Source organism: Herpailurus yagouaroundi, unplaced genomic scaffold, assembly GCF_014898765.1.
Source record: "Herpailurus yagouaroundi ecotype Mexico unplaced genomic scaffold, PumYag 250, whole genome shotgun sequence".
In the NCBI taxonomy this organism is placed as follows: Eukaryota; Metazoa; Chordata; class Mammalia; order Carnivora; family Felidae; genus Herpailurus; species Herpailurus yagouaroundi.
In genome coordinates, this window is record NW_024412467.1 from 15424718 (window position 1) to 15447302 (window position 22585).

Consider the following 22585-nt stretch of genomic DNA (forward strand, 5'->3'; position numbering starts at 1 on the left):
TTGTTGTTGTTGTGTTTGTGTCCATTTTTATTTTAGTTTTTTATTTTAGTTTCTTATTTTAGCTTTTTATTTTAGTTTTTTTTTTTATATATGAAATTTATTGTCAAATTGGTTTCCATACAACACCCAGTGCTCATCCCAAAAGGTGCCCTCCTCAATACCCATCACCCACCCTCTCCTCCCTCCCACCCCCCATCAACCCTCAGTTTGCTCTCAGTTCTCAACAGTCTCTTATGCTTTGGCTCTCTCCCACTCTAACCTCTTTTTTTTTTTTTTCCTTCCCCTCCCCCATGGGTTCCTGTTAAGTTTCTCAGGATCCACATAAGAGTGAAACCATATGGTATCTGTCTTTCTCTGTATGGCTTATTTCACTTAGCATCACACTCTCCAGTTCCATCCACGTTGCTACAAAAGGCCATATTTCATTTTTTCTCATTGCCACGTAGTATTCCATTGTGTATATAAACCACAATTTCTTTATCCATTCATCAGTTGATGGACATTTAGGCTCTTTCCATAATTTGGCTATTGTTGAGAGTGCTGCTATGAACATTGGGGTACAAGTGCCCCTATGCATCAGTACTCCTGTGTCCCTTGGATAAATTCCTAGCAGTGCTATTGCTGGGTCATAGGGTAGGTCTATTTTTAATTTTCTGAGGAACCTCCACACTGCTTTCCAGAGCGGCTGCACCAATTTGCATTCCCACCAACAGTGCAAGAGGGTTCCCGTTTCTCCACATCCTCTCCAGCATCTATAGTCTCCTGATTTGTTCATTTTGGCCACTCTGACTGGCGTGAGGTGATACCTGAGTGTGGTTTTGATTTGTATTTCCCTGATAAGGAGCGACGCTGAACATCTTTTCATGTGCCTGTTGGCCATCCGGATGTCTTCTTTAGAGAAGTGTCTATTCATGTTTTCTGCCCATTTCTTCACTGGGTTATTTGCTTTTCGGGTGTGGAGTTTGGTGAGCTCTTTATAGATTTTGGATACTAGCCCTTTGTCCGATATGTCATTTGCAAATATCTTTTCCCATTCCGTTGGTTGCCTTTTAGTTTTGTTGGTTGTTTCCTTTGCTGTGCAGAAGCTTTTTATCTTCATAAGGTCCCAGTAATTCACTTTTGCTTTTAATTCCCTTGCCTTTGGGGATGTGTCGAGTAAGAGATTGCTACGGCTGAGGTCAGAGAGGTCTTTTCCTGCTTTCTCCTCTAGGGTTTTGATGGTTTCCTGTCTCACATTCAGGTCCTTTATCCATTTTGAGTTTATTTTTGTGAATGGTGTGAGAAAGTGGTCTAGTTTCAACCTTCTGCATGTTGCTGTCCAGTTCTCCCAGCACCATTTGTTAAAGAGACTGTCTTTTTTCCATTGGATGTTCTTTCCTGCTTTGTCAAAGATGAGTTGGCCATACGTTTGTGGGTCTAGTTCTGGGGTTTCTATTCTATTCCATTGGTCTATGTGTCTGTTTTTGTGCCAATACCATGCTGTCTTGATGATGACAGCTTTGTAGTAGAGGCTAAAGTCTGGGATTGGGATGCCTCCTGCTTTGGTCTTCTTCTTCAAAATTACTTTGGCTATTCGGGGCCTTTTGTGGTTCCATATGAATTTTAGGATTGCTTGTTCTAGTTTCGAGAAGAATGCTGGTGCCATTTTGATTGGGATTGCATTGAATGTGTAGATAGCTTTGGGTAGTATTGACATTTTGACAATATTTATTCTTCCAATCCATGAGCAGGGAATGTCTTTCCATTTCTTTAAATCTTCTTCAATTACCTTCATAAGCTTTCTATAGTTTTCAGCATACAGATCCTTTACATCTTTGGTTAGATTTATTCCTAGGTATTTTATGCTTCTTGGTGCAATTGTGAATGGGATCTGTTTCCTTATTTGTCTTTCTGTTACTTCATTGTTAGTGTATAAGAATGCAACTGATTTCTGTACATTGATTTTGTACCCTGCAACTTTGCTGAATTCATGTATCAGTTCTAGCAGACTTTTGGTGGAGTCTGTCGGATTTTCCATGTATAATATCATGTCAACTGCAAAAAGCGAAAGCTTGACTTCATCTTTGCCAATTTTGATGCCTTTGATTTCCTTTTGTTGTCTGATTGCTGATGCTAGAACTTCCAGCACTATGTTAAACAACAGCGGTGAGAGTGGGCATCCCTGTCGTGTTCCTGATCTCAGGGAAAAAGCTCTCAGTTTTTCCCCGTTGAGGATGATGTTAGCTGTGGGCTTTTCATAAATGGCTTTTATGATCTTTAAGTATGTTCCTTCTATCCTGACTTTCTCAAGGGTTTTTATTAAGAAAGGGTGCTGGATTTTGTCAAAGGCCTTTTCTGCATCGATTGACAGGATCATATGGTTTTTCTCTTTTTTTTTGTTAATGTGATGTATCACGTTGATTGATTTGCGAATGTTGAACCAGCCCTGCATCCCAGGAATGAATCCCACTTGATCATGGTGGACAATTCTTTTTATATGCCGTTGAATTCGATTTGCTAGTATCTTATTGAGAATTTTGGCATCCGTATTCATCAGGGATATTGGCCTGTAGTTCTCTTTTTTTACTGGGTCTCTGTCTGGTTTAGGAATCAAAGTAATACTGGCTTCATAGAATGAGTCTGGAAGTTTTCCTTCCCTTTCTATTTCTTGGAATAGCTTGAGAAGGATAGGTATTATCTCTGCTTTAAACGTCTGGTAGAACTCCCCTGGGAAGCCATCTGGTCCTGGACTCTTATTTGTTGGGAGATTTTTGATAACCGATTCAATTTCTTCGCTGGTGATGGGTCTGTTCAAGCTTTCTATTTCCTCCTGATTGAGTTTTGGAAGAGTGTGGGTGTTCAGGAATTTGTCCATTTCTTCCAGGTTGTCCAATTTGTTGGCATATAATTTTTCATAGTATTCCCTGATAATTGTTTGTATCTCTGAGGGATTGGTTGTAATCATTCCATTTTCATTCATGATTTTATCTATTTGGGTCATCTCCCGTTTCTTTTTGAGAAGCCTGGCTAGAGGTTTGTCAATTTTGTTTATTTTTTCAAAAAACCAACTCTTGGTTTCGTTGATCTGCTCTACAGTTTTTTTAGATTCTATATTGTTTATTTCTGCTCTGATCTTTATTATTTCTCTTCTTCTGCTGGGTTTAGGCTGCCTTTGCTGTTCTGCTTCTATTTCCTTTAGGTGTGCTGTTAGATTTTGTATTTGGGATTTTTCTTGTTTCTTGAGATAGGCCTGGATTGCAATGTATTTGCCTCTCAGGACTGCCTTCGCTGCGTCCCAAAGCGTTTGGATTGTTGTATTTTCATTTTCGTTTGTTTCCATATATTTTTTAATTTCTTCTCGAATTGCCTGGTTGACCCACTCATTCGTTAGTAGGGTGTTCTTTAACCTCCATGTTTTTGGAGGTTTTCCAGACTTTTTTCTGTGGTTGATTTCAAGCTTCATAGCATTGTGGTCTGAAAGTATGCATGGTATGATTTCAATTCTTGTAAACTTATGAAGGGCTGTTTTGTGACCCAGTATATGATCTATCTTGGAGAATGTTCCATGTGCACTGGAGAAGAAAGTATATTCTGTTGCTTTGGGATGCAGAGTTCTAAATATATCTGTCAAGTCCATCTGATCCAATGTCTCATTCAGGGCCCTTGTTTCTTTACTGACCGTGTGTCTAGATGATCTATCCATTTCTGTAAGTGGGGTGTTAAAGTCCCCTGCAATTACCACATTCTTATCAATAAGGTTGCTTGTGTTTATGAGTAATTGTTTTATATATTTGGGCGCTCCAGTATTCGGCGCATAGACATTTATAATTGTTAGCTCTTCCTGATGGACAGACCCTGTCACTATTATATAATGTCCTTCTTCATCTCTTGTTACAGCCTTTAATTTAAAGTCTAGTTTGTCTGATATAAGTATGGCTACTCCAGCTTTCTTTTGGCTTCCAGTAGCATGATAAATAGTTCTCCATCCCCTCACTCTCAATCTAAAGGTGTCCTCAGGTCTAAAATGAGTCTCTTGTAGACAGCAAATAGATGGGTCTTGTTTTTTTATCCATTCTGATACCCTATGTCTTTTGGTTGGCGCATTTAATCCATTTACATTCAGTGTTATTATAGAAAGATATGGGTTTAGAGTCATTGTGATGTCTGTATGTTTTATGCTTGTAGTGATGTCTCTGATACTTTGTCTCACAGGGTCCCCCTTAGGATCTCTTGTAGGGCTGGTTTAGTGGTGACAAATTCCTTCAGTTTTTGTTTGTTTGGGAAGACCTTTATCTCTCCTTCTATTCTAAATGACAGGCTTGCTGGATAAAGGATTCTCGGCTGCATATTTTTTCTGTCTAGCAAACTGAAAATCTCGTGCCAACTCTTTCTGGCCTGCCAAGTTTCAAAAGAGAGATCAGTCACGAGTCTTATAGGTCTCCCTTTATATGTGAGGGCACGTTTACCCCTTGCTGCTTTCAGAATTTTCTCTTTATCCTTGTATTTTGCCAGTTTCACTATGATATGTCGTGCAGAAGATCGATTCAAGTTACGTCTGAAGGGAGTTCTCTGTGCCTCTTGGATTTCAATGCCTTTTTCCTTCCCCACTTCAGGGAAGTTCTCAGCTATTATTTCTTCAAGTACCCCTTCAGCACCTTTCCCTCTCTCTTCCTCCTCTGGGATACCAATGATGCGTATATTATTTCTTTTTAGTGTATCACTTAGTTCTCTAATTTTCCCCTCATACTCCTGGATTTTTTTATCTCTCTTTTTCTCAGCTTCCTCTTTTTCCATAACTTTATCTTCTAGTTCACCTATTCTCTCCTCTGCCTCTTCAATCCGAGCTGTGGTGGTTTCCATTTTGTTATGCATTTCATTTAAAGCGTTTTTCAGCTCCTCGTGACTGTTCCTTAGTCCCTTGATCTCTGTAGCAAGAGATTCTCTGCTGTCAGCTATACTGTTTTCAAGCCCAGCGATTAATTTTATGACTATTATTCTAAATTCACTTTCTGTTATATTATTTAAATCCTTTTTGATCAGCTCATTAGCTGTTGTTATTTCCTGGAGATTCTTCTGAGGGGAATTCTTCCGCTTGGTCATTTTGGATAGTCCCTGGCGTGGTGAGGACCTGCAGGGCACTTCCCCTGTGCTGTGGTGTATAACTGGAGTTGGTGGGCGGAGCCGCAGTCAGACCTGATGTCTGCCCCCAGCCCACCGCTGGGGCCACAGTCAGACTGGTGCGTGCCTCTCTTCCCCTCTCCTAGGGGCGGGATTCACTGTGGGGTGGGGTGGCCCGTCTGGGCTACTTGCACACTGCCAGGCTTGTGATGCTGGGGATCTGGCGTCTTAGCTGGGGTGGGTAGGCAAGGTGCACAGGGGCAGGAGGGGCAGGCTTAGCTTGCTTCTCCTTAGGTGATCCACTTCAGGAGGGGCCCTGTGGCAGCAGGAGGGAGTCAGATCCGCTGCCGGACGTTTGGCTCCGCAGAAGCGCAGAGTTGGGTGTTTGCGCGGAGCGAGCAAGTTCCCTGGCAGGAACTGGTTCTCTTTGGGATTTTGGCTGGGGGATGGGCGGGGAAGATGGCGCTGGCGAGCGCCTTTGTTCCCCACCAAACTGAGCTCTGTCGTCCGGGGGCTCAGCAGCTTTCCTTCCCTTTGTCCTCCAGCCTTCCCGCTTTCTGAGCAGAGCTGTTAACTTATGACCTCCCAGCCGCTAAGTCGCGCTTGCTGTCGGAACACAGTCCGTCAGGCCCCTCCGCTTTTTGCAAGCCAGACTCGGGGGCTCTGCTTGGCCGGCGAGCCGCCCCTCCGCCCCGGCTCCTTCCCGCCAGTCCGTGGAGCGCGCACCGCCTCGCCGCCCTTCCTACCTCTTCCATGGGCCTCTCGTCTGCGCTTGGCTCCGGCGACTCCGTTCTGCTAATCCTCTGGTGGTTTTCTGGGTTATTTAGGCAGGTGTAGGTGGAATCTAAGTGATCAGCAGGACGCGCGGTGAGCCCAGCGTCCTCCTACGCCGCCATCTTCCCTCCCTCCAAAGATGCCCAGTATTAATGGCTGAGTGCTGCAGGCGCGTGGAGGGAAGGGCTCTTGTTAAGTTTTGAGCATACCCTGATGAAATACAATCCCACGATTCCCATCTGAAATCTGCATGCCTATTTGAAGAAAGCAAAGCACAACCTACAGAGGCAATGATTTCTTCCCATGGCGTTCAGGTTCCCTTATTTGTTTGTTTGCTATTCTAAACCTTTGGGATCACTTCCTAAACTTTTTCTGGAAGTTTAACGTCTCCAGCAGCCCCCTGTCTTTCTCTAAGCCCAGTATTCATGAGTGCACTATTCACCTTTGAGGTGAGGGTGGGTTAAACGTTGTGAACCAATGTGTGGGGAAATACTGTCTTTCTCTCTCCCTCTTTCTCTCTCTCTCTCTCTCTCTCTCTCTCTCTCTCTCTGGAATAAAAGAATAGGGAGAAAAACATATTGGCAGGAGGCAGGGAATTTTATCTAATAGCTATCTGGCATTCCCTTGGGGTCCACATATCTCTGAAGGTACATGGAGATTCTGAGAGGGGGACCTATGCTTGGATAATCCTCAGTCAATACGTTTCTAGTTTCTCAATTCCATAGGGACCCTTCCCTAAAATACATGAACTTGAGAATAAACCTGCTTAATCCCCCTGTGGAAAGTCACACCTCTTAGCATTTTCATATGTGAGTGGCAGGAAGGCCAAACAACTTTTGAGATGCTAAGCAAAAGGAGAAGTCAGAAGACCAACACCTTCCACTTGGAAGGCTTTGTTGTCCTATAGTATTTCTCTTCAAGGGAAAAGCCCACATTAGAAATAGGGAATTTTAGCCTATTTGGAAAGCACGTGTTGGAAAGCACGGAGATTCAGAACCACTAAAGCACCAGGACCCAGTGATGCTTATTCTTTTAAGTGTACCAGAATGTTCTGTGAAACTGTCTGATTTTTCAAAACCTACGGATATACATTATACATAATTTGTTGAAGATTCAGAGTGTTTATGGAATAAGGGTATGGAATAAGGGAATAAGTTAAGACTTATTTTATCAAGTTGTACCATGAAATACTCCAATTATAGTCAATCCTCATAATATTTCACTTTATAAATTATTTACTGTTTTCCACCTATTGTTAACAAGAAACAAGAAATAAAATGATTTAATTTACGATGGGAAATTATAGATGTCAGCTTAAAGATGTCAACATCCTAAAGACGTGTAGAGAGCTATATAATTCCTTTTTTTAAAAATAATTCTTCGCGTCTGCGTTGGCCTAGTCTGTAGATGACTTGAAAACTTTTTTTTTTAACCCATGACGTTCTAATTCCAGCTGAATTTTATCACGTACTTTTAGGGGTAGAAGAGATTTGAATCCAAACCTATAGATCGAGTTTGTAGTCCACATACTTAATTCTGGCAAGGAAATGATTGATAAATTTCAGTATCAATTATTCCTTTTCTCTTGAAATTCGTTCGAAAAACTGTATGACAATTTTTAATGTATTTCTTCCATTTTTTATTTTTTGGTATCTTCAAATGGCTTTATACGATTTAGACATAATAATGATTAAGATACTTCCATTTATTAAGCGCCTACCTAAATTTTAATTTGTAATCTTCATACTCCAGTACAACTATCTGCAGAGTAGACTACTGAGAGTCAGATAGGTTGAAGGAACAGGTTGCCTAAAGTCAGACGAGGCCTAATCCCAAACTAGACCTCTGTCTCTTTTTTTGCACCACACTATTTCTTAAGCAATAAGAGCTCAAACACTCGGCGCACTGAATGGACCCTGCTATTGTCTGCTCAGTTCCTCTGGCGGCCTAGGCTTCCTCATAAAGAACACAGAAGACCCAATGCTACAGTGTGCAACTTTTACTGATGAGGTTGTCTCTTTTAAAGTCAACAAAAGCAAGATGTTTATACTTGCGCGCACGCTCGGTAGACGTTTACTAAATACAGAGATGTATTAAGCCACGGCAGGAACAGGATGTGGTCTGTCTGCAGCCCATCAAACGTATAGCAGCAGAAATAAGACCTTCGAGTCAGCATGACATCAGAGCAGAGCGTGCACGGAGTGCTGCTAACGAAGGAGCTGCAAAGAGCTCAAAAGTCCTGTTTACGGGCAGCAGAGCACTTCGAGGAGAGGAGGCTTTCTGGAATGAGCGGTCTTGAAAGTGGGGCGAATCTCAGCGGTTGGCATGACTACAATGGGCTGAGCCAAAGGGAAAGGAGGCAGGAACGGGTGGGGCCGTTTCGAATGAAAGGGGCCACCTGCCTGTGTCTAGAACTACCCCTGAGCGGGTGGGGGCAGCCAGCAGCTCAGAGGGCCAGCCAGGCCAGCGTCAGCCTCCGAGGGGGACCCAGACGGCCTTACTGATCAGACGTTACGTGAGTAGGCAGGGACGGTGGCCACGACGGTCCTCCCACAGGATAAACCCACCACCGCAGCCGGGGCTGGGGAGCCAGAAACATTATACGCAGGCAGTTTGCTGCTCAGCGATAAAGCTTTCTGTCACATCATGGCTGGTATCAGAAATGATTCCAGACGCTGCCTGATACCTTTCGGGGGAGAAGTCGTCCCTCGGTGCTCCCGTCAGCAAAAGGACTCTGACGGGAACCGTGTTGAGTGGGGTGGCCTTGCCCGGTTTGAAGAGACGCGCAGGGGGCGGGTGGGGGACGCCGTAGCTGCCGTCGTCTCATTTTTCAAGTAGTGATGCTACCTTCTGTGGACTTTCAAGGCTTCCAGAGTCGGTGCCCTCAGCCTCGCACCACTCAGCAGGGGAAAACAAGAGCTTACCCGCTGCCGTTTCCCAGAAATCGGATTCTGAACTGTCGACTGCTTCCACCGCTAAGCAGTACTACTTGAAGCAATCCAGATACCTTCCAGGTGAGCAGAGAACATACAACGTTAATGCTAACTAGGGGAGGGGTCGGGCTTAAGCGTCCTGGAATATTTGCAGAAAGGGCACCACTGAAACAGCGCTCTCTGCCGGCTCAGCCTGGTCAGTGCTTGTTCCCAAGTACTTTCTGGGTCCCCTGCCTCGGGGAAGTCCGCTCAAGAAATGCCTGGCAACCAAAAAGATGAGAATAGGCTTCAAAAAAAAAAACAAAAACAAAAACAAAAACAAAAACAAAAAAAACCTCCCTCTCCCGCCAAAGCTCTGCCTTTAGTAAGCGCTAAGTTTTATTAAAACAATTCTGCACCCCCGCGACACCATTTTATAAAATGTAGCATTTTACACTGTTTCCTAAATGATCGGGATTGTGTTTTTGAAAGATCATTGTGGGTAGAGCATACTAGGGGCTCAAGAGGCCACTGCACGTGTCTGGAACGAGAGGGTGATGGCTTGTTCCACAATGGTGAACGTGGACACAGAAATGGGTAAAATCTCCATGTATTTGAGTAGTGGAAAGACAGGACTTGCTGACAGATGGGCACGGGTGGTGGTAAAGAACGGAGGAATCAGTGTTGTCCCCTGGGGGGGGGGTTGGTGACTTTACCCGAGAAAGGGGGAGATCGGGAGGGGACGGATGTGCATAACTAGGGAATCTCGGGAGTTGGGGTTGGGATGCCTAGTGAACATCTGAGTTGATCTATCTAGGAGACGACTCAATGTATGAATCCGGAGCTTAGGAGAAAGATCTAGACAGATGGTGGGTAGTTTATGTCACGCCTGCAGGTAGCATTTTCTCCTCAAAGTCCACTTTAAAAAGAAAAGTTTAAATTCAACCTAGCCTAAAAGGGAATCAATTTTTAAGTGACCACATATCTATACAGATTTATCTTTAGTCCAAAAAGAGGGAAAGATGAAGAGCTGAGAAAAGAAGTTTTAGGTGGAGGGAAAGACCCTGGCTTCTCTGAATAAACAACAGGCTGCACATTTAGATTTTACAAGAGCTTAGGAGAGAGTGAGGAGGGGTGAGGTGGGGAGAGCCAGCAGTATTCCGGTTAAGACAGCGCCGTGAGGGCAGGGGAAGGAATTTTGGGTTTATTCCAGCTCCGAAGGAGGCCTTTGGGGGGAACCTTGGGAGGTGAGTGGTGACATGTGACATACATGTTAAAAAGATTGTGTAAAGGGTGGGTCGCACAGGGCAAGACCGGAAGCAGGGAGGCCAGCTGGAAGCCACTGTGGCCCCCCAGGGAAACGAGGATGATGACTGAGAGGGAGCAGGGCTCCTGATAGATTTTGGAAATGGTCTTGCTAATGGATGTTGTAGAAAAGAAAAAGACAAAAGCCAGTTTGTGGCTTGAATCCTAGGTGGACGGTGGTGCTATGCTCTGAGATGGGGAAGACCGACGGGGAACAGGATTGGGCGGGAAAGAGGTGGTCAGGCTTGCGTGCGGGCTGTTAGAGTCGAGATGCTTGTGAAACATTCCAGTGTGGAGAGGCCATGCAGGAGGGGGGAGGGAAGAGCCAGGAACACTGAGGAGGGACCTGGGCTACAGAGAACGGCGACGCCCAGACAGTATTTAAGTCCATGCATTGAACAGGATCACCTACAGAGAGACTGTGAGTGGGAACGATGGTAGCGGTAGAGGAGGAGGAGGAGGACGACTCGAGAGAGAGGAAAGGAAGGAGCCAGGCAGCTGAGGGGGAAAAACCATGAACAGGGGGTTTGCAGAAGCTGAGAAGGAACCATTTCCCGGAAAGAGTTTGCTGCTTAGCGGTTATGAGAAGGGACAGAAATTATTAAATTTGATTAAACTGAACAGTGGGGAGGTCCCTGAAGGACCTGAAACTTGGCGAGCAGTTTCAGTCTGGAATGGTGAGGGAGAACGAGGCTGGAGTGGGCTGCAAAGTGATGAGAGGTGAGAAGTTAGTGACTGAACAGGTAGACAACTCTGGAGATGCTTCGCTGTGACATTTTGGTGTTGATACCATGAGGAGTTCCGATCCTGCTGCAAAAGCAGGGATGTAACAAAATTCCCAGAACACAGATTCATGGGGGATATTTTCCCCTGTTTAAACATAAATCAATCCTATAGCAAATCGGTATTTTCTTATCTGTACAAGGGAGCCCTCTGGCGGTGGGAAAGGCAACTGTAAGTTTTTATCAGGATAAATAGATCCAAAGCACTCTGTTTTCATAGTTCTGCTCCCTAATGTGGTTTTCTGGGACATATTTCAGGATACCTGAAACTGGTCTGGTCATTTCCTTTTTAACTAGAAATATCTATCAGATCCTGCAAATTACTGTGGGTCAGAAGCATGGCTATAATTGAGACCCTAAATAGACTTGAAATTAGAACTGCTTGAAATCTAAACTTGAGTCTTCCTGTTCCCCTGTTGGCATTTTTTTGCCTTGAAGATGCCCCTCTAGAGCTGGATGAGATTTGAAACTAGAATTGAGGTCAGTTCAGTCACTCAGACAAACATTTACTGAGCTCCTGTCATGAGCCAGCGATGACTGCAGAGGATAGAAACCGAAATAAGAAATGATCCTTGACATTTACGATCCATAGTTATTTTTATAATTAAGTATCTTTAGGAATTAAAAAAAAAAAAAAAATTTTTGTGGGGGGGTTTTTTTTTTTTTTTTTTTTTTTTACCATAAAGCCAAGCATAAAAGCATCAATTGATTCTTAAGCGTCAATCTTTAGGATCATGGGAGCTCTAGAAATGTACCATATACTTTCAGGGCAGCATGGCATTATTCTACAAGACTTGGCAGATCTGTGGCATTGGCCTGCAGGGAGAGGGACGCAAGAGTCCTAGTTATTGACCTGCTACTGACCGGCTGTTTACTGGAGCAAGACTTTGAGACTGTTTTCTGTTACTTACAGTGGGACTGCACTCACCCCTCCGCTCACCCTGTAAGCCTTAGGTACTTAATTATCGCATAAGGGAGTCTCAGAGTGTGCGATGGAAGTGAAAACCATCTCTGGGGGTGCCCTCTGGTCTCACTCCCTGCTCCCAGAACTGGGCTCTCTGGCACAAACTGATGCCACCACGCAGGCGGGGAGGGCCACTCCTTCCCCGGCACTTTTGAAACCCTGCTCCTTCTCAAGTCCATTTATCGCCTCTGTCCTTCCTTCCACCCTGTGTATTCAACGTGCTGTGTTATTTCTACACTTGCCTTTCCCACTGCATTTTAAATTTCTTAACCTGGCACACAAACCCCTACTTGATTTGACCCCTGCCCCCTTCTCCAGCTTTATTTTGTGCCAGTCCCACTTCTTTCTCCATCCATGGAATGTCTCGGGGTTCCTTCCCATCTTGGGTCCCCAGCCTACACTGTGGCCTCTCCCAGGAGCACAGCTCCCACCCCCTCCCGAGTCCTAACCAGATTCACATTTCAGCTTAAAATTACTTTTTTAAAAAAAAAGACTGGTGGGACTTTTAAAGAAAGTTTCTTCTGTTATTTGCCTGCCCTCTCAGCACCAGATTCCTTTAAACAATTTATATACCATTAATTACCTATTTGTAACTGTTAATGTTTCCCTTCCCTTAGATTATTAAGACCCAAAAGGGTAGACACTATTTTGCTCACCACTTTTTGTCCAATGCCATACACAATGCCTGGCATGTGATAGGTGCTCAGTAGATATGTGTTCACTGATTTACTTTCCTCTGAGGCAAGGGGTGATGGTATATTCATTTCTACCTCTGTCTATCAGTGTTTGGTATATAGAAGGTGCCCAGTAAAAGCTTGTAAACTAATATGTAAATGACTTCACATTCTAGATTGTGTCAATTTCCAAGAAATCTGGAATGTTCAAAAAGACAAAGCAATTGTCTTTGCTAATGGATATAATAATAAAAAAAAAAAAACTAGGGATATCCGAAGGCTAACTGGATTAACAAAATAATTTAACTACACAGGGCCCATTCTTTGTTGAACTACATTTATGAAAACTGTTCATTTAAGGAGATTAGTTTTTCCCCCCTACCTTGCCTTGTCTTTGGGGGTAAAGGATTTTCTTGTATTGACTTCTTCGTATGAGTTATTGCTACCTTTTTAGTAAGTGCATCTTCTTTACTGTCAGGCAAGTGCCTATGATATATAGTTCTACTGGTAGGTCTTGTATCAGAATCCGAAATCCATAAGGAGCTCTACGCGATAAGAAAGGCAAATTATTTACATGGAGGAGTGTTTCATTAGAGTACTGATGACTGGTAACTTTGAGGCTCAGTACAGAGTAGCCTGGCCTTTTTATGGCTTCAAAACAAGGGATATTATTATATGTCTCATAAATGTGAGACCTTGCTGAGGAGTTCACTCTCTGAAGAGCCAGAGCTCATCCTGTCCGGAAAGAGGTGCTAACTTCCTACGTTAATGGTAGTCCTTGGTGAGGATTTCTCTTGTATTTGCTAAAGAAAACACATGTACGACCCAGAGACGTAGACTGTGTGATGTCTTTACCTTCTCGTAAGTTGCATCCAATTTATTATCAGTGAAAAGAAGTCAAGTTCAGGAAGTTTTCAAATCTCTTAAGAATAAGTTAAAACACCACCCTTTGACCATTAGTACCAAAGTCTAAAGTTGCCTCCACATTTCACAGATTTCAGAAAATCACAAAGAGTTTAGATTTTATTATTGTCTAATATGCAATAAGTTTCGGAGATCTTTACACACCACATGCAAGCTCTCAATTCTCCTGGCTACACGAAGTGTTCCTCAAGGGTCTGGCGCATATCCATGTATTTTTAAGTACGTACTTAAAACAAGTCAGTTTGAAGAAAATTTTTGTACCACCTCAATTTTTATAAGACATTGAGCCAGAGATGTCCAATGTTCAATGATTATTACTTGTATTATAGAAAATACCTTGTGTTTGCAAAACACACTGTGAGGATTCCACATTATTGAAGGAACTGCTACATTGTAACATAAATTTATTTCCATTCGCCTCCAACTTATTTCTAGTCTTCATTTGAATGTATTATGTATTTATCTGTCAAGTTAATGATCACACCCTAACTTTTCAAATGACTACTTTGATTTTGTTCTTCTAAGGTGTAAATCCCAAGAATGTGTCCTTGGTAGCCAGTGGAAAGGATATAAACCCATATACTTGGAGTAATCAGTTATTTCCTAAGTCATTGGGACCCATGGGGGCAGAACTTGCTTTCAAAAGGAGTAACGCAGGTAAAGTAAAAACACACTTAAAGTATAAATTTACATTGTTTTCCTTCTGCAGATTTTGACTTCTAACTATATTGCAGCTGCCTTCTTCCAACTGAGATAACCTTGGGGGTTTTCGAACTGGTACTTGAGCACAGGTGGTTTTAAGGCAGTCATGTGCCAGATCTCGACTTCCATGTGGATTCTTTCCTAAAATGGATCTCCCTGAGCTGTGTCTCTATTCTCCTACTTTACAAAACAAAAGACAAATTGCCTGTTTACTATGGTTGTTTCCTTTTCCCCAAAGTGTAAAAATATCACCTATACCTGGGGTGCCAATCCAAGAGACAGTTTCGTAAGTTGCGAACAATGTTGAGAGAGCGAGTAATTGTGATAACTGGGGAACAAGTCCTGTTGAAGTCAAGTGGTTTCCAAATTTGGTGGTAACCTTCACAAAATTGAAGAGCCTAATTGAATTATTAGCTGACAGATAGTCAAAACTCATTTTTAAAATCACTGTATGAGTTTTGGTCCAGAACTCTGAATAGAATTCACTGAATGTGGTGACAAAGCTGTAATAAAACACCTTTCATTCCCAACTATCTGTTTATGTTAAACAAGGTTTCTCAGTGCTTACATTTCCAAAAAGGAACAAGAAAAAAGGAACGGAATTGGTCCTGAAACCTGATTTTAGCAATAAGCAACATTCATTTGTGGACACGCAGACAGCTTGAATAAGCTGCCGTCTTTCTCAGTGAGATGAATTTCCCCCCAAAATAATGCCTTTTAATGTTTAGTAATCAAAATTTATACTATTCAGCTTTTTTGATTAACTACATACAATGAATTGTCATAATTATAACTAACCTAATCCAGGAAAAAAGTATTTTAACATACTTATGGTTATAAAAAAATTTTTAAAGGTTTCAATTTATACATACTTTTGAGTGGTCAATTTAAAGACTTTTAAGCCTAAACTTTTATTTGTTTTTCTTAACCTAAAATTATATTTGGATAAAATCTGGGCTTTGACATGAATGAAAATAAAATTTTCGAGAGAAATGGGATTAATGTGAAATTTCCAGCTGTTAAAAAGGAGTATGTTCATGTATTTTGTAAGTCAATATTGGTGGGCATAAAATCACCACGGTATTGGGGCACCTGGGAGGTTCAGCTGGTGAAGCATCTGACTTGGGCTCAGGTCATGATCTCACCATCCATGAGTTGAAGCCCTACACTGGGCTCCATGCTGACAGCTCGGAGCCGGGAGCCTGCTTCAGATTCTGTGTCTTCCTCGCTCTCTGCCCCTCCCCCACTTGCATATGCTCGCTCTCTCTCTCTCTCAAAAATAAACAGACACTAAAAAAAAATTTCCTTAAATCACCGTGGTACTTAGATTCCATTGGTTACGGTTAAAGGAGAGATGGAATAGTTTCATTTTTAAATGTCTATAATTATAATATGCCACAAAGGACAACTTTTGGAACTATAAAACTTATGCTGAAGGATCTTACATATCATTTGAAAATGTGTAAAGAAGTAAAGCATTCTTTTTTTTTTTTTTTTTTAATTTTTTTTTTTCCAACGTTTATTCATTTTTGGGACAGAGAGAGACAGAGCATGAACGGGCGAGGGGCAGAGAGAGAGGGAGACACAGAATCGGAAACAGGCTCCAGGCTCTGAGCCATCAGCCCAGAGCCCAACGCGAGGCTCGAACTCACGGACCGTGAGATCGTGACCTGGCTGAAGTCGGACGCTTAACCGACTGCGCCACCCAGGCGCCCCAAGAAGTAAAGCCTTCTTTTTAAAAAATAGATAGACAGTTTTCTGGTATTGGACCCAAAAACCACCTGAGGATCACTATGGTAATCTACTGGGATTTTTTTTTTTTAATTTTTTTTTAAATGTTTTTATTTATTTATTTTTTTAATCTTTATTTATTTTTGAGAGAGACAGAGACACAACGTGAATGGGTCAGGGGCAGAGAGAGAGGGAGACACAGAATCCGAAGCAGGCTCCAGGCTCTGAGCTGTCAGCCCAGAGCCCGACGCGGGGCTCGAACTCACGAGCTGTGAGATCATGACCTGAGCCGAAGTCGGACGCTCAACCGACTGAGCCACCCAGGCACCCCATGCTTTTATTTATTTTTGAGACAGAGAGAGACAGAGCGTGAGCAGGGGAGGGGCAGAGAGGGAGACACAGAATCCGAAGCAGGCTCCAGGCTCCCAGCTGTCAGCCCAGAGCCCGACGCGGGGCTCGAACTCACGGACCATGAGATCATGGCCTGAGCTGAAGTCGGACACTCAGCCGACTGAGCCACCCAGGCGCCCCATCTACTGGGATATTCTGATGTGACGTTAATCTTAACACCGTGGACATTTTAAGCGTCAAACACTGCAGCACTGTAATTCAATTATTTTTGCCAGTATTTTAAAATAATATCCACCGGACCAATACAAATGAGTTATGGTTAAATACAACTTTGAGTCTCAGGGGAATCTATACTTGGCTGGCATCAGATGAAAGCTGAGACCACACATGAGAATGCTTTCTCATGCTAAGGGTTCTTCCTGATCTTTTCATTAATCATCTAACCAATCCATTTTTTTCTCTGCTTTTCCTAAAACATTCTTATTATTCATTCTTTCTTTCTACCTGCCTTCTCTTCAGAGGAAAGCATAATTAAAACAATTGAAAAACTATCATGTAATGAAAGTTTTCCTGAAAAATTAGAGGACCCACAAGGTAATTTCTGGGCATTCTAGATGAGTGCAACTTGTTCTTTGAATACCTTGTCCACTTTTCTTTTCCACATTTGCTCTGAATCCTGCCATACAAGGCCACTATGAAGGCCAAGGTCACCTTCTTTGAGAAGTCAGACGAGGACTAGGAGAAAGAGAAGCATTCCACATCATCAGAAACACCATTCTTCAGTAGTTGGAATTCTAAGACTAACATGCTCTCAGGAAGTTCTATGCTCATCTTCTTAAACTAATTATGACAATTTATATAAGTGAAGCAAATCTGCTGAAAAGAATTAAAAGATTTCCTTATTTCGTAATCAGTATTCCTGCAAAACTTCTTTTTAAGTTCTGAAACTCATTTTTGAAGTGCCAACAATCATTTAAAATTAAAAGCTAACCAGGTTAATAGAGGCAGTAGATTTCCTAGGGGTTCAAGGTCGCTGGTGTCAAGAGTGCTACTGACTCCAGCCTAAAGATCTGCAGCTCACAAGGCACTTCGAAACTATGTAGCCAAAGTAATTTAAGAAAATTTCCTTTTCTGTGCATTTTTCCGTAGCAACTTCTTCTTGTAATAGTAAGATGCAGCCTATTAACTATTCGGCACACGACTTTTAGAATCGGACATATCCCCATACTATCACTCAGTAGGCCTTGTGACTGTGGACAAGTTCCTTAGGCTCCCTACGTCGGTTTCCCCACCTACAAAATGGAGGAAATAATATTTACCAATGTATTATTACATAACCATACCTAGGATTTTTGTCACAGTAAGCATTTAGTAAGTGTCTACTCTGGTGAGAAGGATGAGACCAAGAGCAATGTTCTGAAGCTGCTGCTGAATGTGATCACTGCCTTGAACTTTCTTTCAAAAATCTTTCAAAGTAGAGGGCTGACTGCTGATTCTGAATGGGCACTCGAGGGAGGCGATCATGCTTATATTCAGTAGTGTTAAAACTGTATAAGCTGATAACGTGCTCACTGTGTAAAATCCTATTTCTGCGACAACGCTGCTGTTTGACAGTTTGTTGGTTCAAGAGCAGACACTTACTGGGAGCCTACTATGCACAGCGCTGTGACAGACTCAGGGACGAGAAGTTCAGAGTCCAGACTTGCGAACAAGTAACGCTGTGAAAAATGCTTCAGTCATAGCTGCCAAGCAAGCAGTTCTTGAAACCACCACCATGATCTGAGCCCCGTTTCACCTCCTTGCTGACACACCTGTCTCCTCTCCTGCACGGCTAGGCTCTCGAAGGAGAAATTACATCCATTTCTTCCCTTATTTCCAGTTTGCTCTTCAGCTCACTGTCCTTTGTCCTCAGATGGCTTCAGGCCACTGAAACAGCTCCTGCCAGGTCCTGACATTATCCTAGTGGCCAGATCCCAAGGGTGGTGCAAATCCCATCAGACCTCTGCCTCTCTGGCCTCCCTCCTCTCTCTGCACACTGTATCCTCTTGGCTATTCAGACCCTGCTCCTCCCATCACCCACCCTCCCTACTCCCTCTTCTCCACGGGGTCCTTTTCTGTCGTTTCCCTCAATGCTGGTGCTCCCTGGGGTTCCATTCTGGATCTTTGCACATCCACAGTCCCTCTGAGCTGGCTCCTCCAAGCCCATAGCCCACAATTGCCATAGCTTGATAATTCCAAATCTCCAGGCCTACTCAACACTACAACTCAAATATCCCATGGCCATCATGTCTTTCCAACAAACCTGATTCTCCTGTACTGCTGTTGTTAGTCACCTAAGATACAAACTTAGGGGTTTATATTCCTCTTTCCCTCCCCCTCCTACCCCGTATACCCACTCCGTTCTCTTCTGCATTGCCTCTGTGACTCCCTGAATTCAGGTCCTCATACTTACTCATTTCAGCTATAGCAATGACCTCCTGTCTTCTGCCGCTACATTTCCCTCCTTCAGCCCCTCACTCTACTGCCCCCAGGTTGATCATTCACTAATAGCGATGAGGATGATGATGATGACAGCTGACGTTTACTGAACACCGGATTCTATGCTAAGTGCTTTGCCTACATCTCATTCAATCCCTACAACAACCCTATGAGTAGGTGCGGTCATGGTAGTGATTTTGCAGAACGAAGACAAAGCACAGAAAGCAGTGCAGGGATGGGGGCTTCCTGGCAGGAGACATACTCTCAGGGTAAGAGTGGAGTCATAAAAAAAAAAAAAACCTGGTGTGTTCAGGGCAAACAGCCTTGGGTTCACATTCTAACCTGGTCACTTACCGTGATAATTTAAGCAAGTTCTGAGAGCCACAAGGTGTGGGTAAAATATACCTCCCAAAGGGTTGTTATATGGACTGAATAGGATGGTCTCTAAAGCCATAGTACAGTGCTTGGAATAGAGTCAGTCCTCAAAAAATAGAATCTAGAATTAGTAGGCGTGTAGTATTCAAGTTACTCTCGGGTGCTTTAAAATTTTCACCTTCTGACTATGAAACTTTATGATACATCACTAGGAAGTCTTGGAAGTTATGCTACTTACAATCAGTCAGGATACATTCCTTCCTTTCTCAAAAAAGAAGTGGGGTCAGCTGGCCAGAGGATACACTTAGCACCTCTTGGTGCAACAACTACAGGTAAGAACAACTTTAGAGTTTTTAAGATTTCTGACCAGAAAGGAGCTTTTTCTAAGTTTATACACTTTGCCCAAGCGGAGACTTTTAAATTAGTCTCACTCACCTTGTTAACACAGTTCTAATGATTTTTGGCAAAATGCCCCTTCTTCTGAAGGTGCGGTCTGCGAGTCTCTTGTAAGAGCTGCCTTTAACAAAGTGGTGACTTGCAAGGCATACGGACTATGCTATTGAACCTGCACAAGACTGGATGAGGTAGACCTTTTACAGAGGAGGAAAGTAACATCAAGTAATTGACCAAGGGTCATCCAGCTCCTAAGTGGTAGAGCTGGGAGAGGAGCCGGTTTGTGAAATTCTAGAACACGCTGTGTGACCCAACGGGATGTAAAGAAGGTGCATTTTTCAGAGCTGCCCACCCGGTCGGTACCTGGCACAGGGTGGGGGCTTCATAAACACGGAGATGCTGTTCGTGTATCACTCCACAGGCAATTCCTGTGCGGAGTGAAGGGAGCCGTGGCAGAACTTTCCCACCCTGGCTCTGGCTTTGCACCGGTAGTAGATGGTGCAGGCTTGGCTTATTCCCCCGCCCTCCGGTCATGACCAAGTAGGCTGTGTGCCCTGCGGTGGCGTGGTGGTGATTCTGTACTTGAGCTTGACCAGGTCTGACTATGAAGGCTCTCAAAACGACTCTAAAATAGAAGTCCTCAGGAAGGCACTTAAAATAAACATTAAGGCAGACAGTCAGAAGTTTGGGAAGATAGGGAGTTGTATAAATTCCCTCTGAACTTCAAACTCCTGATTAGAGTTCACACTCTAAAGTTCTCTGAAGTCCAACCTCTAAAGTTCACACTGTTGGAGCTAAAACTGTGAGAAGCACGGGACGTCTATAATTTATGATTTCGTACCACAGTAGCACTGCTCAAACAGTACTTAGTTACCTTATCTGTGAAAAGCATCGCTTCATTATCTCTCTGCTGAAACAAAATATGTAAGTAAACACATTATACACAGCAAGTGATAGATTTTTTTTTTTTTTTTTTTTTTTGAAGCCTCAGGTATTTTAAGCCAGCCTGACAATGAGTCAGCAGCCATGGCTTAGTAGCAATTTTTAGAAGAAGAGGAGAAAACCAAAATGTTTCAAACTGGTTTGTTATCTAAGTGTCTGCTCTTAGAAAGTGAAAGTGGGCATTTTAAAAAACGATTTCTGCAAGATATTGAAGGCCTTTGTATATTAAGCATTCTGTCAGATTAGCATGCATGTTCCTGTTTTTTTTTTTAAGTAAATGCTTTCTCATAACTTTTCATCTCTTCATTTCCTCTGCTCATCAGATGTTCCTACAGATGGTGATAGGAGGAAAGGTAAAAAAAGAAGTAAATATTAATCATCCTCAAGTGGTCAATGCCAATCCTTAGGAAAACACTGTTCTGTAAGAGATGTGTCTTTCAGTACTCCCACTGGTGTGAGAGTTTCCCACAAAAGAATAAAACCAGGTCATTACCGTATTTCCTCAACTATTTCCCCTTCTCTCATAGCCTTCCTCTCTGCTCTTCCCCAGCCTCGCCCCCAGGATTAGAGAAGAAAAATCGAATTAATTTCTTCCAGCTTCCCCATGTAATCTCTCACCCCAAACTTCCCAACACCTCCTCCCCGACTCCCTGCCTTGTGGTAACAAGGACTATGAGGAGTGACTTCTTCCCTACACGGCCGCCCTTTGCAAGGGCAGGGAGGGCCCTGTTCTAAGTGAGCTATGTTCATTAACTCTACTCCAGAAGGTACTATTATTACGGTCTTCATTTTACACGGGTTTTACTTCTTGCTAAAGGTTACATAATCAGGGCACGGATCACAGGCAAACATCTTTCCTTTGGCAAATATTTTCTGCAGGAAGTTAAATGCCCTTGATAGGACACGTGCTGTTTTTAAAAAGAGGGCACAGCAAGCGTGAGAGGGCTGCCTGCCCCACTAAGGAGGTGCGGGGCAAGGTCCGGCTGACACAAAAGTGTTCCTTGCCTTGCCCCCGGATCTCACCTCCTCTGGCAGCTGCTGAGCTCTTCACCAAGGGTGCTTGAGTCCTGAGATTATTATTTCTCAGAAAGGAAATCTTGGCAAAACGATTCCCTCTTCAGCAGTTTTAAAAACGTTTTCCTGGACATAGTTTCCCTCAAATGCATTCAGGACCTGACGTAGCTAGGTCATGAGCTGGGAAAAAAGTTCTGTTACTCCCCAAATCCCTCATGTTGCAACACCAGAGGCTCGCCCAACTGTTAGCTGAAGATTTCGTCCCCTCTCCTGTCCCCTCTCCCGTCTCTGAAATCACTCACCAGGGGACTCTCTGCCTCTCTCTCCTCCTCGTTCCACTCCCTCCCTCTCACCTGCTCTCTCCTCCACCCACAGGCCCATTAGGTCTGCAGCCTTCACAAATTTAACAGACTGGTGTGTGTCCACACTCCCGTGGGATAGAACAAAAGGGCTGTTCCTGGAAAACCTGGTTAACTGTTTAACCAGTTCTTCCTTCACAGTTCAGGGTTAACTGGCTATTAACCCACTTTATCAGGTCGCTTTCTATCGCCTTGAACCTGGAGAATTTTAAACCTGGTCAGGGCAGGATGATAGGACCAGGTGACTATCCCCAGGGCAGTTCCTCACTTAATGCTTTATTCCCATTAAGCTGAGGTCAGCAGCACACTGGACCCACGTGCTCCCATAATTTCCCCTCCACTCCCAGTTTTACAGAGAAAGTTTAAGAAAAAAAAAAAAAACAGGGAAACCATGCAAGTGAATAGAGTATAGGTAGTGTTCAGTGTGCAAAATGGTCAGACTCGTCTCAAAATTGACACTTAGTTTAATCCAAGAGTGTCAGCCACCGCACAGTGTGAAACGATACTTAAATCCCAGATTGAAGGATCAAACATCCCTCTTCAGATAGAACATCTATGATGCTCGGCCGTAAATATGAAGTGAGGGCAGGCGAAGGAAGGACTGGAGAAGAGTCCAGTCATTAAAGTTCTCTGCAAAATGATTTACTGCTCTGTCATTTGAGATGTTTAAGCAATTTTAGCTTGTAAGCTGTTCAGACAACAAATATTTAACAAATCAAAATTTCACAAATATTTAATCAGCCAAATTTATGAATAAAGCAGACCCTACGATGAACAGTTTGGGATCTTAGGACTGGCTCACCTTTTA

At 43.2% G+C, this 22585-nt stretch overlaps 1 protein-coding gene across 11 annotated transcripts in view; it reads left to right on the forward strand.

The window, feature by feature from the left end:
- The window catches only part of MAK (male germ cell associated kinase), a 75372-nt gene that overhangs the window by 50637 nt on the left and 2150 nt on the right, over positions 1 to 22585 (forward strand). For 4 of the 11 annotated variants that reach the window (XM_040460688.1, XM_040460690.1, XM_040460687.1 and 1 more), the window contains 5 exons: positions 8737 to 8885; positions 13958 to 14089; positions 16736 to 16810; positions 19282 to 19401; positions 20728 to 20757. In XM_040460688.1, the coding sequence (XP_040316622.1) occupies positions 8737 to 8885; positions 13958 to 14089; positions 16736 to 16810; positions 19282 to 19401; positions 20728 to 20757 (506 nt within the window). Of the gene's footprint in view, positions 1 to 8736; positions 8886 to 13957; positions 14090 to 15672; positions 15714 to 16735; positions 16811 to 16904; positions 18994 to 19281; positions 19402 to 20727; positions 20758 to 22585 lie in introns of those variants that run through there. The other 7 variants (XM_040460691.1, XM_040460692.1, XM_040460693.1 and 4 more) reach the window with 7 other exon arrangements.